This window comes from Pteropus medius, unplaced genomic scaffold, assembly GCF_902729225.1.
Source record: "Pteropus medius unplaced genomic scaffold, Ma_sr-lr_union100, whole genome shotgun sequence".
Lineage (NCBI taxonomy): Eukaryota > Metazoa > Chordata > Mammalia > Chiroptera > Pteropodidae > Pteropus > Pteropus medius.
The window spans coordinates 351156-367816 of NW_024350919.1; the positions used below are offsets into that span (position 1 = coordinate 351156).

General features: G+C 65.1%; 1 protein-coding gene across 4 annotated transcripts; it reads left to right on the plus strand.

Moving 5' to 3' along the window:
* The first annotated feature begins 632 nt into the window (after positions 1-632).
* On the plus strand, positions 633-15444 carry LOC120584413 (collagen alpha-1(I) chain-like). 4 transcript variants are annotated; one of them, XR_005648026.1, is made up of 5 exons: positions 633-707; positions 789-883; positions 6249-6256; positions 6586-6596; positions 11517-11528. XR_005648026.1 is itself a non-coding variant. In XM_039840074.1 (4 exons), the coding sequence occupies exons 1-4, from the start codon at positions 697-699 to the stop codon at positions 6832-6834; spliced, it is 363 nt and encodes a 120-aa protein (XP_039696008.1). In that variant the 5' UTR covers positions 639-696; the 3' UTR covers positions 6835-6978. The 4 variants fall into 4 exon arrangements, 3 of the variants coding, with proteins under 3 accessions (XP_039696008.1, XP_039696007.1, XP_039696006.1); XM_039840074.1 differs by lacking the exon at positions 11517-11528 and having other exon boundaries at positions 639-707; positions 6586-6978; XM_039840073.1 differs by lacking the exons at positions 6249-6256; positions 6586-6596; positions 11517-11528 and adding an exon at positions 13551-15444 and having other exon boundaries at positions 639-707.
* Positions 15445-16661: the final 1217 nt, after the last annotated feature.

Here is a 16661-nt window from a genome sequence, read left to right on the forward strand (position 1 = left end):
GGAGCCCGCGGAGCCAGCGGAGCCAGCGAGGCTGGAAGCGCCGTCGCCACGTGGCTACTGCGCCCACGAGGCCGGCTTCCTCCCACTCCAACCACTGGCCCCGCAGAGAGCTGCGTCACTCCAATCGCCTGCCTTCCCGCTGTCCCCACCGGACTCAGGGCCTGAGGACAACGACTCCCCCGGGGACCGCAGAGGGCACCTTCTGAAAACACGTCCCAATAAACGCCCGGAACTTGCTAGGGGCTTGAAGCCGGGACCGCACGTGCTGCGTCCCGCAGCCGCAGGAGCACCTCTCTCTGGGGCGGGGGCGCGCGCGGGCCCGGCATCAGGGCACTGGATGGGGGGGAAGCACCCTTGACTGTCACACGGGGGTGATTGGACCTAGGGGAGCCCAGGTTCCGCTTCCCCCCTCTGCGCGCGGGCTTCTCCCAGCGTTGCCCGCCCCCGTCCTGTGTCGCGACCCAGCCCTGCGCCCCAGGCCCCACTTCCTGGCCACCCGCCCCGCCCCCTGCTCCAGCCCCTTCCCCGCGCCCCTGCCTCCTGTTCGGTCCGTGGTCCGCCTCTGCCTCAGGCTCCTCTGCCTTTACTCACTCAGCCTCCCCTTCACCTCCGTCCGGGTGGCGGCCGGACATGGGGGTCGAGGGCGCACCGCGCGGAGGGCGCAGCACCCGCGGCGCAGACCCTGTCGGGCCGAGCATGGCGCCGAGGTGCGGGCCGCTGGGGCCGCGCGGCGGGCGTGCTGGCGGGCGACGCGAGAGGCCCCCTAACCTGTGGCTTGTCGCCCGCAGGTGGCCCTGGCTGCAGCCGCCGCGGCGGCACCTCCTGGACGTGCTAGCGCCCCTGGTCCTGCTGCTCGGGGTCCGCGGGGCCTTGGCGGAGCCAGGTAAGACCGGCGGGAACGCGAAAGTGCGCGCGCCGGGCCGCCCGGCCTCCGGCGCTTTGTGCGGGTCTGCGGGGGGGGCCCGGCGGCCTCCTCACCCCCAGCCCATCTCGGCTTCCGTCCCGGAAAGCAGCCCCTGCTCTGCCCACGCGCGCAGGTGGCTCGCGGGCGGCGGACAGAGCGGGGGGCGGGGTGGGCCTGCGGCCCTGTGTCCCAGGTGTCCCGCGCCGGCCATTCATTCTTCGGCTTTGGGGGTTCGCGCCGCCCGGGCGCGTCGCGGGGTCCGGGGCGTGGGCTGGGCTGGAGGGTGGTGTGGGCCGTCAGCGCCGTGAGCCCCTCGCGTCGCGACCAGACTTCGGCGACTCAGCATGGAAGTTGGTGCTGTCCGCGCTGCGGGCCGAGGGCCAGCGAGGGGCAGGGGCTGTGGTAGTGGTGGCGGTGGTTCACGAGCGGTGGCTCTGGAGACGCCGCGCATCCGCCGTCCCCTCGCCCGGCCTGTGTCGCCGTCATTGGCCTCGTCCCTCCCAGCTCCTGAGCGGCCGCCGTGGGGTCGCGCCTCCGGACCCCGGGAGTGACCCCGCGTGCGTCCAGCCGCTTTCCGGGAGGACTCAGTGCGGAGCGCTGCCACTTAGTCTCCAACCTGTCGAGGCAAAGCTGCCTGGGATCCCCAAGGCCAGTCTTTGTGCGCCGCGGGGGCCGCCAGGCCTCAGGTCCCCGCGGTCGCCGCGGTGTCGGGTTGCGCGCGGTCGCTTTGATGAGGCCGAGCGCCCGCAGCGGCAGCGGGAGAACAATGCGCAGAAGTCCGTTGTTTGGCCGCGCCCGCTGCTTTTCCCGCGTGCGCCACAAACCGTGCCGCGGGGGCCGTTCCCGCCGCGCGAAAACTCCCTCTGCCACCAGCTCCTGGGACCTCGTTCCTGACCACGCGGCCGCCAAGTCTTCGTCCGGACACGCCCAACACGGGAGCGGGCGGCTGGGGGATGCCGGGCCCAGGGCGTCCCCCGCCCCAGAGAGTCCGGTGTTCTGTCCCCGCTGGTCTGAGCACAGCGCCGGGAGCAGACGCTCCTCAGCCGTCTCCTCGCGTCCCCCGAAAGCAGCAGATCGCAGCACACCTGCTTAGCACAGCTGGCGAGGGAGGAGGGCCGGACTGGCGGGAAGTCGTTCTAGGGAGAGAATAATTTGTTTCACTGTTTCCAATGGGCTTAGTCACAAGTTAAATAGCACAGACCTTTAAAAGTAAGCACCTCGTAAACTTGCGTCTGTGGGCAGCAGATAACCCCGTTCGTTCGTTCGTTCGTTCGTGTTAACTCCAGCGGGGGCGCTTAGCTACCCTTTTGCTCTTCCATGGTTCTGTGGGCCTCTGGCTTCTCACTGACCGCCCAGGGCTACCTGGGGCGGCTAATCATGGCTTCAGGAGCCGTATGCCCAGCTCACCCAGGACAAGGACAAGCGCAGGCTGGGGCTTGGGCTGCTCCAGCAGGAGTTTGTAAACCTGAAGCCACTCACTTAAGGGGGAGAAAAGCCACGACGGGCAGCGCCCAGCCCCGGCGCAGGAAACATTGTTCCCTAGGAGAGGGAACCAGGCTACTGCTTGCAGCCTCCCAGCGAAGGAAAACGCCAGGCAGTCCGGCTTTGGCGGTGGGGTCTAACAGGAGGGTGGTCGATCCCCACAATGTGGACTTCCGAGTAGGGGGGTGGCGAAGACGGGAAAATGGCGTGGGTTTTTATCCCGCCGCAGGTCGGGGCTGCAGTGGGCGTTGTGCTCCCCACTCCCACCCCTCCCCCACTCTTTCCTCACGGGGGAAGAGCAGGTCCCACTTGATACTGGGACCTTGAGTTGGGATAATTACCTCGGCAGGTGTTACTGGAGCGAACTAATGTGTATGAAATCCTGACTTAGCAGGGGCTGCTTGTTCCAGAAAACCTTAAAAATCACCCACAGGAAGCAAAGGCTTGAAACCCAGTTTGCTGATTTGCACATTTTTCTGACCAAAACGATGCATTTTTTCATGCCTGTCTGTGCTGGACTTGACCAAAAAAAAACCAAAAAAAAAACCTGCTGTTTCGTGCGGGGACAGGTCGCTGCCATTCTGATGCTGGCGAGTGGCAGTCTGTGCGTTTCCTCCCTGATGGGAAACCGGTGGAGGTGGCCCCCCTGCTGGTGGCAGTGTGTGGAGTTACCCGTGTTAAAGTGGCCGTCAACACAGAGTGGGCTGGGGACGGAGGACAGCCTCCAGCCTGGTCTCTCCCACTCGTGACCTCAGCATTTGGCTCTGTCGGCTCTCCTTGCCCCTCAGCCCTCTGTCTCTGGGCCACCCATGGCCAAGCGTGGTCCCCGCCCCCCTCAGGGGTGGCCGCAGGGATTGGGCTTGAGCAAGACCCAGCCAAGACCCTGTGGCCCCGTGTCAGCGGTGTGGGTCACCCTGGGATGCTGGCGGGCCTAGGCTGGTGGGAAGGGGGTCTCGTGCCAGGCAGGCTTGTTTCTAGGTGAGGCTGTGGCCAGGGCCCTCCGGCTGCGGCTGCTGCGGAGTCTTCAGGGTTCAGATGCGAGACCTCTAAGATAGTTTTGAATTTCAGCAGAACTTGTTTTTCAGGGTACACCTGTTTTCCTCTAAAAGAAGGAGCGGGGGGAGCCCTGGAAGGAAACCTAGGAGGAGTGACACTGACTCCCGTCCAGAAACGGGCCCCAGACGGGGTGCGCGGGGCTCCCCAAGAGCCCTGCCCCGCCCACTGCGCGCCCCGTCCGAAAGCAGACCTGTGCACACGCGCGCGTGCACACACACACATCACTGCATGCTCACATGTACGTGCACAGCGTGCACACACGACATGCACGCACACGCCAGCGTGCACACACGACATGCACACAGCAGTGCACACATGCGGGCACAGACCAGTGCACACACACACGTGCACATACACACACCAGCATGTATAGACACATGCACACACCCGCACATACAACATACATGTACATGCACAGACATGCACACACACACTAGCACATGCACACGTGGGCACACACACGGAGATATACATGCATGCACATTGGCATGCACACGTGCACACACCAATGCACACATGCAATCACATGTAGTTCGCATCACCGATGTGTGCATGCACACGTACATGCATGCATGCATATCACTGCGCATATACACACCAGCACATACACATGTGGGCATGCATGCACAGCATAGCACATGCATGCACACATTTGTGTACGCACACATGTACATACACCTCAGTGTGCACATGTGAACATGTGCAGGCATACATCAGTGTGCACGCACACATGCATGTACATTGGTACACACACACGCGGGCATACATGTACTTGCGCACATACGTCACACACACACCAGTGCATGTGCACGCGGGCATACGTATGCATGCGGACACATATCAGTGCGTGCACACATGTATGTGGCATATACATGCTTATGTGCACACACCCCAATATGCATGCACACACACATGCATGTACATGCACCTGCACACATACGTGCTTGTCCTCTCCATCAAAGAGCCTGGTTCTCTCTCCAGATTGTTGACAAAGCTGGTTCTCTGGGGCTACGGGGAGAGCTGGAAGGACCCCGTGTGGCTTGTCAGCCCCTCTTCCTCTGCTGTGGGTGATGGCTCTGGGTCTCAGAGGGCCCACTAGGCAGTGGGCCAGGAGGGGATGCCGCAGCCCAGGTGTGGCCTGGAGTGGGGAGTCTTCATGATACCTCACTGCTCAGCTGTTCGTCCATGGCTAGAGATGGCCCTTCCAGCCCCGAAGGGGGTTCCTTCACGCTGCCGAGGGCACTCAGAGCCCCCCAGAGCCTGCCATTGGAGCATGTGTTGGAGACCCTGATCCACTGTTACCCTTTCTGGGTGAGGCCTGGGCCTCCCCAGATCCTCACAGCTGGCGAGTGACCGAATGGGGCAAAACCTCGTCTTTTGATTCAAGGTTCAGTGAGCCTCCTTCTTGCTCACAGGCTGAGGCCTAGTGGCAAGGACCGGTCAGCTGAGGGGGTGGCCTCCAGTACCCAGGCGTTCAGGGGTCAGATGAGGGTGTGGCTTGGGGCAAGCTGGCCTTACTGCAGCTGTGACTGATGAGCGGTCCCCAGGCCGGTCTCTGTCTACAGTGCCCTCCCCACAGGCCCATCTGCTGCCCTGGGGGAGGCGTGGCCAGCAGGTCTGCTCACACATATCATGCTCTCATCTCCCCTGAGACAGGGTTAGCTGTTACCTGTAATAGTACCAGGTCACGCCCTGGACAGAGGCCCCCCTAGCTCCCAGAACACAGCTGGCTAAGCAGCAGCTGTCCAGGGCTTGGGTGTCACAGGACCTGCTATGTAAAACGCCTCGAAACTTGATGCAGTTGGGAAGAGTAAAATATTGAGAAAATTAAAATACATGTTTGGTGTGCTCATGAAATGACTTGGTATGATTTGACGGCAAGTGGCCCAGACGTGCATCGAGAACGGGTGGGCCTACTTTGTGCTCTGGCCCACCCGGATGCCCTCCCGGATGCCCTTCTGGATGCCCTCCTGGACGGAGCCGGCAGCCACGTCCTCTGAGGCCGCAGAGGCCCAGGGCAGGGCTGCCTGACCCCGCTCCAGGCCGCCTCGGTTCCCGACCCCACCCTGGGGTGCCGTGAACGGCGGCTGGTGGTTCTGCAAAGCCCCACAGGGTGTGTGAGGAGCACTGTGCTTTCCTACCACACGTGGCTGTCTGCGTCACGCAGGTGACTCCGTACCGCACGCTGCCGCTGCGCCCCCAGCGAGCCTCCCTCAGAGAGACAGGAAGCCCGGCGGGCAGGGACGTTTCTGTTCTGCTCCCGGCAGGGGGGGTAGGGGTGCCATGGCCGGCGATGGCGTCATGCTTTAGGCTGGCGAGTCTGGGCCGCTGCAGAGGGCTGGGGGGGCTTTGGGTCATGGATACGCTGAGTCACAGTCAGTTTGGAGGCTGCAGGGCGCTGTCTGCTCGGCCCGCTGTGCCTGCCGGAGCGCGTCCTGTGCCCGGCTCCCCTGGCTCGGGCAGGCCCCAGCATGGGCTTCCTGGCTGTCCTCGGCACGAACCCCAGGAGAGAGAACCGTGTGCAGGCCCGGTCATCATGCTGGAATTCCGTGCTGCGGACGGGCCCCTCCCGGGCTGATCTGCGAGAGGCAGGACCCGGCAGGGGCGGCTGCCCTGGGCTGGTGGCTGGCGGGGTCCCGGCCACCCTGGTTTCTGGAGGACCAGGAGGCTCTGTGGGGGGCCGAGCCAATGCTCAGCCCAGGGACTGGCCACGGGTTGGGGTTGACCTTGACGGGGTGTTTCCGGGGGAAGGACACTGGGCCAGAGCCAAAGGCTCGGGGGCTGGGGGGTGGGGACGGTGTCACAGTGAGCGTGGTGACGGGTCCTAGTGGCAGGGACTGGATCCACGCCGCAGACGTCACGTGCTGCATGTTCGCGTTTGCTGTGTTTTGCACTGTTCCTCTGAGTAGGTTCAGCACGTGCCACGGTGAGGCTGCCTGTCCTTGAGTCCAAGTTTAGCGTCTTCGAGACGGTACTGGGCTTCGGCAGCTGGGTCCCTCCGGCTGCGGGAACCGGGCAGCATGAGCTGTCCTCCGTGTTCATGACAGGGGCCCCTGCACTGGGGTGACGAGCTGGTGTGGAGGCAGTTCCACGAGGGTGCATCTCAGTAGCCGTTACCTGCGTCCCAAGCCGGGAGCGTGAAGGGCTCAGAAGAGTGGCAGTTCAGTGCTGGGAACCGGAGGCTGGGCGGCTTCTGCAGACCCCGCGTCCAGGCGCCCCACGGCCTCCAGGGGGAAGGTCAGCGTTTCTCTATGTTAACATCTAGACACCGGGAACTGCATGCTGGGAGACATCACCAAGCCCACGTGCGTGCTGCTGCTTTGACAAGGGGGCGGGGACAGTGCCGTCCCCATGTTGTTGGGGATGGCAGGGGCATGGGAGGGGAGCAGTGACGTCCAGGGACCCTGCGGGGCCAGCCATCCGGCAGAGACCCGCCCCCCCCCAGTGGACTGATGCAGGGCGGACCTGGGGGTGAAGGGGACCGTCGGAAGCGGCCCTGCCTTTCTCTGGGTTCCCTTTGTCCGTCTGTGACATCTCCCAGGCACAGGGCTGAAGTGGGGTGAGGGAATTTGACATTTTGAAAACCACCTCTGGCGGGTCTCGCTGTTGGGTGTCTTGGGGTGAGTGCAGCCACTCGGCCTCTTTTTCCATCTGGCCATTGACGTCCTGCTGCGTGTGTGCGCAGTCGAGCACCTTCTGTGTGCAAGGCGCCCCGCCTGCCCCAAAAGACAGGAAGGCGGCCCCCGGAGCATCTCCTTTGGGGGCTACGGTGCGGGCAGGGTGAGGGAGGCGGGGTGCGTCCCCAGTGGGCTCTGGGTCCCCCCGAGCACGTTGTGTCCTCGTACTCCTAGTCTGGGGCACCCCCTCGGCCAGCGTTCGGGCTGAGAGTGGGGGGCATCCCTCTGACTGTGCAGTGGGGATTTACCTACACGTGGCTTTCCAGCCGGCCCTGGCGGGCTGGGTGCTCTCAGTTTGGCAGGGCAGGCAGAGCGTGTTCACGTTCTACCCTGTGAGCCGTCTGCTCGCGTGGGGCGCTGTTCTAAGGCCACAGCCGCCGAGTCTGACCGGGCGTTCTGGGCACTGACGTGACCGGGCGTTCTGGACACCCCGTCCCACATTTAAGAACGAGGCCAGACCACCTCGTCCACAGTGCACTTCCATGGCACACCCGGCTGGTCACACGGCAGCCCCAGAGATGCTGCGTCCGGTCCTCCGAGCCGGTGAGCGTCGCCTCCTGTGGTGGCCAGGGCTGTGCAGCTGTGCTCAGGGCCCTCGAGCTGGGGAGGTGGCCTTGTGTCGCCCAGCTGTGCCCCGCCTGTCACCCCAGCGCCCCAGCAGGGGACGGGGCAGGAGGGTCAGAGTCGAGAAGGGAAGCAGAGGCTGGAGGGGGAGACTGGAGGACAGGCTGCCTCTGGCTTTGAGGGTGCAGAGGGGTGGGGGATATAGGGAGCAGGCTCTTCCACACACCCCCACGATGTGTGTGTGCAGCGGTGTGGTGTGGTGTGAGCTTGCTAGAGGCGGTTGGACCCGAGAGCAGGTGGGGGCGGACCAGTGACACAGATGGCCTGGACGGGGCGCTGTTGGGCGCAGTGCTGACCGCTGAGGGGGTTCTCAGTGGGGGGACTGCTTTGGGACTCATGGCCTTGGCAGGGAGGAGGCCGTGCTGACCTCCGCAAGGTCAGACAGCCACCGTGCTGTTCTGTTTTTGGAGAACGAGGCAAATGGTGCAGAAGCGGGCGCGGCCCGGCCCAAGGCCCCGCGTGGTGCGTGGTGCGATGCTGGCCGGGCGCACGCGCCCTCCGTGCCGCTCGCTTTCAGTCACCCGCTGCTGCGGTCACCTCCAGGTGTCTGGGATGGCGGTGGGGACTGCCCACAAGGCTGGGCTTCCTCAGGAAAACAGCCGAGCTGGCCATGTCCGTGAGGCCGGGCGCTGGAGACTTTTAGGTTGCATCTTCCATTTGCCTCCATTGATTGGCCATTTGTCACCTGTTCGTTGGTGCAGAGACCTTTCCTGAGAGTTCCCGCATTTAGCAAAAGCAGCAGATGTCCAGGCAAAGCAGGCGGCTGAGAGCCTATGTCCCGTGGGCAGCAGAAAGACCACAGTGCGGGGGCAGCTGGGGTAGGCGTGACCCTGGGGGGGTGTCCAGGGGCCTTGTGGGTGCAGTCGGCTCTCATGCCCCCTCTAACTCTTGGAAGTGGACAGGCCTCCCTGGGCCCCTCTGGGCATCAGCTGCAGCCAGGCCTGTCCGCAGGACAGGTCACTTCCTGTCCAGAAGACTGGGCTGTGGGCAGCCTCCGTGTCTTCCGTGTCTTTTGTGAGAAGCCTGAGTGGGCCTGAGGGGACGTGGGTGGGGAAGCCCAGGCCCCCGGTCTCGGGTGGGGGGAGGGGCGGTATCTGCTCAGACGCAGGAGCCCAGGGCCACGCGTTGAGGATGGCAGCACCGGCTTTGCAGTCTGGTCACCCTGGTGGCCGTCACGTCCCGGCCAGCAGGTTTAGAGACCGGCTGGATCGGGTTTATAATCAGGTCGCTGGGTAGTGAACGGTGGCCAGCCCTGCCCACGGGGTAGCAGGACAGGGCAGGGCATTGCCCTAACCCGCCAGCCGCCCTGCCCCGGCGCTAGGCCCGGCCTCCGTTTCCCCGTGCGGCCTGTTGTCTGCTGGCCCAGCGAGCGTCCTCTGCTGGTGTCCGAGTGACCTCGGGGTCCCGGACCCTGAGCGCCCAGGTGTGAGGACGGGGCTGCTTTGACCTTTGCCCTCCCCTCTGTTCTTAGCGGAAACTATTCTAGTTCCTGTCCCCAAGGGCTTTGCTGAGCCATGGCCAGTTTCTCCTCCTTGTGGCAGTCACAGCTCAGGACGGTGCGTTTGGGGACTCACTGCTTAACCGCCGACACCAGACAGCTGAGGGCACGTCAGCCTCTCTGCTCAGCCGCAGTCTCCGTGACGGGTGGGCCGGGCACGGAGACGCGGTGTGGCCACAAAGGAGCCCGCCTCGTCCCCTTCTGCCGGACACAGACCCCGGTCCTCACGGTGAAGACACTGCCGCCTCTGTCGCTCAGGCGCTGGGACTGTCACCAGGCTCGTTGCTGCCCGAGCCCCAGAGTGTCCCCTGCTTCGTTTGCCGTGGCTGTCATCGCAGCTCTGGCTGGGCCTGGGGGTCACCTGGGTCCCCCTCGGGTGTTGGGGCTTCGTGTGGGCTCCTTGCTGTGTGTCTCCCGTGCCCTGGGCCTTGTGTATGCTGGTGCCGCCTCTGAGGTGTGCAGAGCATGGGGCCTGCCAGGCGTCGGCCGCTGCCCCGCCCCCGTCCGACACGTCTCCTCGCCGGGCTCGTCCCCGTGTCCACTTCCGTGAAAAAATAAACTCAGTGCTTCCGTGGCAGCTGTGCTGTGGTTGCGAGACCTGCCAGCATGAAGCAGCATGAAGTCCGGGCACTTGGGGACCCGGCGTCCAGCTCTCTACCGGCCGCAGACCTGACCGCTGGCCCCAGGCATCTCTGGACCGGGTGGCCGGTTCGGGCCTCCTCGGTTCTGCCATCTCCGTGGACAGCTGGACGGGTCATCTCCGGGGTGCAGATGCTTGCTTGGAGGGGTCTCCGCCCTCCCCGGTCCTGTTCGGGGGCCGCGTCCCAGAGGACACGTCTTCCGTGGACCTTTGCTCAACCCAAGGGTCGTGGTTTTTCTCCTTTAATTTCTTAAAAAGTTTTTTTCTTTCCGTGGGAAAATACACGTAAACGTCGCCATCCGAGCCGCTTCTAAGTGTGTTTTTCGGTGGCACTAAGTTTGTTCACACTGTGCCACCGTCACCACCGCCATCTCCAGACCCTGGCGTAGCAGCCCGGAGTCGTCGCCCCGGAGCCGGCGGCGCACGGGCGCCACGGGCTGGGCCCAGAGCCTTCGCCGGGCTCTGCGCTGAGGGCGTCCGGGGCTGCCTGCTCGGGTCGTGCGATTTTGATGACTTTTAAAACCGTGGCACTTTGTGAAATGAGGCAGGTCGAACGGGAGCCGCACACCCAGAGTCGGAGCCCGGACGGTGCGGGCGAAGGACGGAACGTGACGTGTCTCCTCTCCATCGCCTGCTGCTCCTTGCCCGCCCGGCCCCGCACACTGCTCAGAGCTCCGGCTTTCAGGGGTGGGCGGTCACTGCCACGCGGCTGGGGCTGGCCCAGGTGGCTCTGGTCAGAACGGGAAGTCGTCGAGATGCTTTTTTGGGGGAAAGAAGAAAAGAAGACCAGCTTCTGGAGGAAAGGGAATTTGGACGTAAATGGCACAATCCTCAGCCAGGCCACACGCTGGGGGACAGGTTCTCAAGTGCTCAGGGCACCCCACAGGCCCCCGGGGTCCACGTGGGCCGAACGCCAGTCTCTGGCCGGCAGGGGCGGTGGGGGGCCCCTGGCAGGCCCGCTGCTGCCCTCCCCCCACCCCGCCTGCCGGGGCCGTGGGCAGCGCAGAGTTAACGGGTGCCTCCCGCAGGCCGGGGGCCACTGGGAGGCCGGGAGCTGGCAGCTCTTTCGTCGCTAATTGAAGACGTGAGATCCCCTCGCATGAAAGCCCCTTTGTGCTGGCCGGGGCTCGCTGGCGGCCCGGGCTCCTCGTGCACGGCACCCCCAGGAGCAGGTGACGGATGGCCCCGCGCTGCAGGAACGTCCCGCGAGGCACCGCGAACAGCCTCCTCCTCCTCCGTGCTGTCAGCTCGCGACGCGGGACAGTCCGCGTCCCCGTCGTACCTCGAGCAGGAGGGGAGAGGTCCGAACTGCCTTCTCCGGCGGTGTCCTGGCAACAGCGTTAGGCTGCCGGGGGGCAGGCCTTCCCCGCGAGGCCGCGGCCATTGTGGGTGCAGGCGGGGAAGGCCTCGTGTGGACGGCTGGCTCCCTCAGACTGGCCCCCCAGAGAGTTATGGAGGACTTGGGACCCGGGCTGGGGGAGGCCGTGCGGTGGAGGGGAGCCTCGGGGTGCGGGCCCCGCGCCCCCACCCAGTCCCCTCAGGCCCTGCCTTTGGCCGGGAAGGGCACCGTGGCTCATGCCTGTCTGTGCTCCTCCCCGTGTGCCCCTCCGGCCGGAAGACTCCCCCAAGCTTCAGGGGGCTCCCCAGTGGCCTCCACAGCGGTTCCTGGTGGTAGGTGAGGCGGAGCCTGTGCACGTCTGCTCGGCACTCGCCAGGCTCCTGGAGGACAGACGGACAGACGGACAGGTGGGCTCTGGGCAAGACAGGACCATGTCGCCAGGGGCCTCGAAGATTCCAGGCCTGGGGCAGAGCTGCTGAGTCAGGAGCGACGTCACAGGGTTGTCATGATTGGAAGGGTTAGGGGGGCCCGAACAAGGACACTGGGTGCCGACTGGGAGCCCTCCCCGGCTCCGGGCCGTCCGCGGGCCGTCCACGGGCCCCCCTTCCTGAGCGCTGTTTGGGGACATCAGTCAGGTGATGCGCCCCCTTACGCTGCCCTTTGTCCTGGCCCCGTCACAGGCCCCCGAGTGCAGCCCAAGGCTGAGCGTGCGGCCGCCCCGCGTCCCCAGCACCATAGTTGGGGCCCAGCCCCGCCCGCCCCGCTGTCCCCGCCTGTGCCGCTCCCTCTGGCTGGAGGACCCGCGCCTTCCGCTGGCCCTCCGGGGCCCTCCTCCCGTTCCGGCCTGGGTAGGCCGTGGGGTCCGCCGGCTGACGCAGCTCTGGGCACTTCGAGGCCGGCCGTGCATGTGCCGGTGCCGTCCTTGCCCGGAGACCGTCACTGCTGACAGCGCCCAGGCCTCGGGCAGGGACGAGCCTTTGCGGTCTCGGTGCCGAGGCCCAGGGCCACTGTGCGGGAGATGGTGCATGCACCCGGTAAGCGAGTGTCTGCTGCGGGACCCTCGGGGTGCCCACCTCCGAACCCCCGTGCCTGGCACCTGTGCAGGGGTGTGAATGCCCGGCCCGACACCCTGGGCACCGTTCCTTCATCCCCATGGTTTGCTGGTGGTCCCCGTGCCCCAACATGCTTGCACACGTGCCCACACTCGCACACGTGCCCACACTCACACACGTTGCCATATGCAGTCACACACATGCACGGACAGGCAGAGACACACACGGACACACGGACAGGCAGAGACATGTGTTCATACAGACACACATGGACAGTCGCAGACACAGGGTCACACACACGCCCACCGTGAGGCTTACCCTGGGTGGACCCTGCACCCCAGGGATCGGCTCAGAGGCTGCCATGCCCCCCGCTGCCCTGCATCCCCTTCTTTCCTGCCCTCTGCGCCGCCCCCACCCTGAGCTCTGCAGCTCCCAGCTCAGCCCTTGTCCTGGGAGACAGCCCCTCCTCGGTCCCTGGACCTTACCTGCCTGTGCTCAGAGGTGCTGCTGTGGCGGGGCCCAGGCTGCAGACCCCTCTGGGGAGCCCTGGCAGGACCCTCTGGCTGTCACTGGTCCGCCCCAGAGGGAAGAGGCTGCAGGCCCCTCCCAGCCCCCGCCCTGACTTTCCTGCCGGCTCTCTGGGGTCCAGGCAGCACGGAGCCAACTCATCCCTGGGGGACCCTGCTGCTTGAGACCCCACCTGCTCCTCTTCCCCTGATCGAAGCGACAGCAGTGCCGCTGGCCTTGGGGTGCACAGGCGCCCTGCACCGCTGGCTCACCGGGCCTCCCCTGCCCCCAGGCGGGTTCCGACGGTGGTCGGTGCGGGGCCGGACGGAGAGACTTCCTCACGGCCTGGCCCGGGCCCCTCGCCGGTCATCAGCAAACTCAGAGTGGACTGGCAGGTTGTGTTGGTCGCTAGGCCAGAGGCCAGGTGGGAGCAGGGAGGCCGGGATGCTGTTCCCGGGCGCAGTGAGTGCTCACGGGCTCCCTACGCGGGCCAAGCAAGAGCCAGCGCTGTCTCCCCTGGGGGACAGGTGCTTCCTCGAGGCTGCTGGGCGGTTTCTGGAAGGTTCAAGGAGCTGAGGTGTCCCACTGGTGACCAGCTGTCATTGCTGCCTTTCCCTCGGCCGTAGGGGAGCTTGAGTTTGGGGATCGTGTCACTGGGCCTGGGGTTGGAGAATAATGGTCTACGTTTGCGTGTCACCGAGGTCTTTATTGGTTGTGCTTGCTCGAATGGGCGCCTTTGAGAGCTTTTGTCACCTTCTCTTTTCCTCAAAGAACATGGTCGGGTGACTCGAAGAGAGCAGGACGTGGGAGCTGCCACCTGTGGGGCATTTTGCAGGCGGGGACAGAACCCCAGGTCAAGCCTTAGTCTGAAGACCGGCCTGGGTGACCACCTCTGCGGGGCTGAGCGTGGTCATCTGACGCCCTCGGGACGTGGGTTTGCCTCCTTCTCAGGGCCCTTGTCTCCATGGGGTCAGCCCAGGACAGTGCCTTCTTATTGCCCACGGGGGTCCCTGGCCGTGAGTCACCCAGGTTAATACCGAGTTAGCTCAGGCTCAGCCACACGTAAGCATGCGAGCCGGCCAGTGCCCTGTTTCTTGGAAGGGTGACTTCGTTTGCATCCCGATGACCCTTTGGTCCTGATGGGGTGGAGCTGTCGCCAGTTGGTTTGAGGTGGTCTCCACAGCATTGTCCCTGCGGGAAATGGCCGGGTACGGCCAGCTCTGCACCCTGGTCACCCCTGCCCGGCTTAGATTTGAACTCTAAGGCGGGTCAGCGTGAGCACATGGGACAGTAGCTGCCTCGGGGCTGGCTCGTCCAGCTACTGCTGGGCCCTGGTGGGTCATTTGCGAGGGGGCTGGGTGCTGGCTCCGTGTGGTCGGGCGAGGGTCTCGGGCATAAGGACCCTGCCTGGCGCCTGATTGGACGTCCCTGCTAACGCTGGCACCCACGGTGGGCATGACAGTGAGCAGCACAGCCACGGGAGAGCCAGCCCACGGTCACCGAGCGCCTTCCGGGTCAGTGGGCCTGGCCGCTGCCGGCAGGGTGACCACGCCTGGCACTGCCCTGAGGATGGCACTCAGGCCGTGAGGGTTGGTGGCAGATCCGGGCGCTCGGAGGCCTTGGGCTGGTGACCACGCAGAGAGCATCATCTCGGGTGGGGGAGGGGCCCATGCACCCAGAGCAAGGGGCCATGGGACACACCCCGTGGTTTCCGTCCTGCAGTGTCAGCCCCTCCGGACACTCTTGGCTCTGAGGTTTCTGTGGGGCCACCGCTCTGGCCCTGCTTGCTCCCGTGGGTCTGCAGAGGGAGGCTGAGGCTGTGTGTCTGTCCCCCGGTTTTGGTAGCCTGGGGATGCAGTTCATCCCTGGAGGGGCCCGGGCCACTCCCCGCCCTTGGGTCTAAGGCCCCCTGTAAAGCCCCGTGTCGCAGCGGGGGCCTTGGGGAGGAGATGGCCGGTGCTGGCCCAGGCTCGGCTGCTGCTCAGTTCATGGGCACCCCTGGGCAGCCTGGGCCAGGCCATGGGGGCGCGCTTCAGCCTAGGTGCGTGCCGGGCAGGTCCGCAGGCTCCGTGCTGGCGACGAGTGACAGCCACAGGCTGGACTGCCCCGAGGTGCAGCCCATGCTGCTGGTTTTACTGTCACTTGGGCAAGAATTTAAACGGTGCGACTTGTGGCCTGCAGATCTTTGTTTCAGCCTCTGGTCTGGGGGTGCCACCCTGGCCCTCACTGTCAGCCCTAAGTGTGATCGCTCTCTTGGGCCTCGTGGTGCCTGAGGGGGCCCGGGGAGCAGAGGGGGCTGGGCGGGGCAGTAGGCACGAGTGGGGGCTCAGGCTGTTCCATGGCCACCCGCAGGGGCTCCAGGTTCTGAAGCCCGAAGGGTCCCCTTGGTGCATCCTGCCTTTTTCCGTGGTGCCTTATTGGGGTAGGTCAAGGGGCGGGGCCTGGGGGCTCAGACATGGGGTGCCAGGAAGGATGCCCCTCCCTCAGGGCTTGGCATGGAGGTCAGTGTGGGGCCTGTGGGACCCCCATGTTCCTCAACTGACTGAGAGGCATGTGGTTTAGGAAACAGACCCAGAGGCTGAGGCCTCTTCCCTGAAGCGAGTGGCTGCGCCTGATCCGAACTGACTTCTGTCTGTCAAACCCTAAAACCCTAGTAACATCCAGAGAGGGGAGGGAGGGAAGGAGGGAGGAAAAAGAGGAAGAAGAGGAGGAAGGAGGAGGAGGAAGATGGAATGCAAACGGAGAAGGCCGAAGATAGAGGAGGAGAAACGATAAAGAGAGGCGGAGGTGGGTGGTGAGCAGCAGGCGCTTTGAGCCCTGACGTCAGTGGAGTTCGTCAATCGAACCGTCCAGTTGAAGTTAGATCCCAGTGAGGGGGTTAGTCCGGTCGGTTGCTTTTCGCCAGCTTGCGGGTGCAGCACATCCACACTCTCGCAGCCGCGCGTGGGGCTGCACTCAGCGTCCCCCCCACTGGCGCCAGGTGCGTGGCCCGCGGCCCCTATTTGCCCCTTTAACGTGAGACGAGCACCCAGAGGGGGCGTGGGGACCCCTCCCGGTTTTCCCGTTTTTTAGCCAGGTCTTTCCAGAGCGTTCGGTTACTGTTCAGCTGCCATCTCGGCTTGGGCGAGGCTTAAATGCAGCAGTAAGCTGGCACCTGGGACCAGGCTGACTGCTGCTCAGTTCTGCGGCCGTGACATGACTCTGGGCCACCAAGGGAGGCGCGTGTGTGGCCCCCAGACACTGGGGAGCACGAACGCCTCCTCTGAGGGAGCCCCCATGTGTGGCGCCCGCGGCCCCCCTGCGGGTGCTTCCACACCGAGCGTTTTCCTGGCGGGCGCGGGAGCCCACCGGCCCCGTGAGGAGTCTGGCTCTGAGACGCGCCCCGAGAGCCGCCGTCGCCCCGGCTCGTGCCGTGCCTGGCGTGGGCCCCTGCGCTCGCCTGGCCTCCACCGCCAGCCGCAGAGGCCGTGTTTTGGCGACGGCTCTGGCGCCCTTGGGTTTGGGACTCATTGGCGCATCGCACGGTTCCCTGTGTGGAAGCTCAGCCCTGTCACCCTGCGCCGTGTGCTCGTTTGGACTGGCCACTGCCTCTCCTCCCTGCAGTGTCCAGCGGTCCCAGGGTCTGGGAGGACTGCAGAGCTCCAGAGTGGCTGAGCCATAAGGGTGACTGTGGCGGGAATGGCTGCCAGCGGCTGTGGGCAGCACGGGGCTGACTGGAGCGGCCTGGGTGGTCTGTGGAGCGTGCGGAGCTGAGCCCCGCTGCCCGGGTCCCAGAGGGGGGACTGCCGCCCGGCAGAGACTGTGCGTGTGTGTGCATGGTGTGTACACGTGTTGTGTGTGTGGTGTGTGGGGGTGCATACGCGTGGCGAGTATATGTGTGTG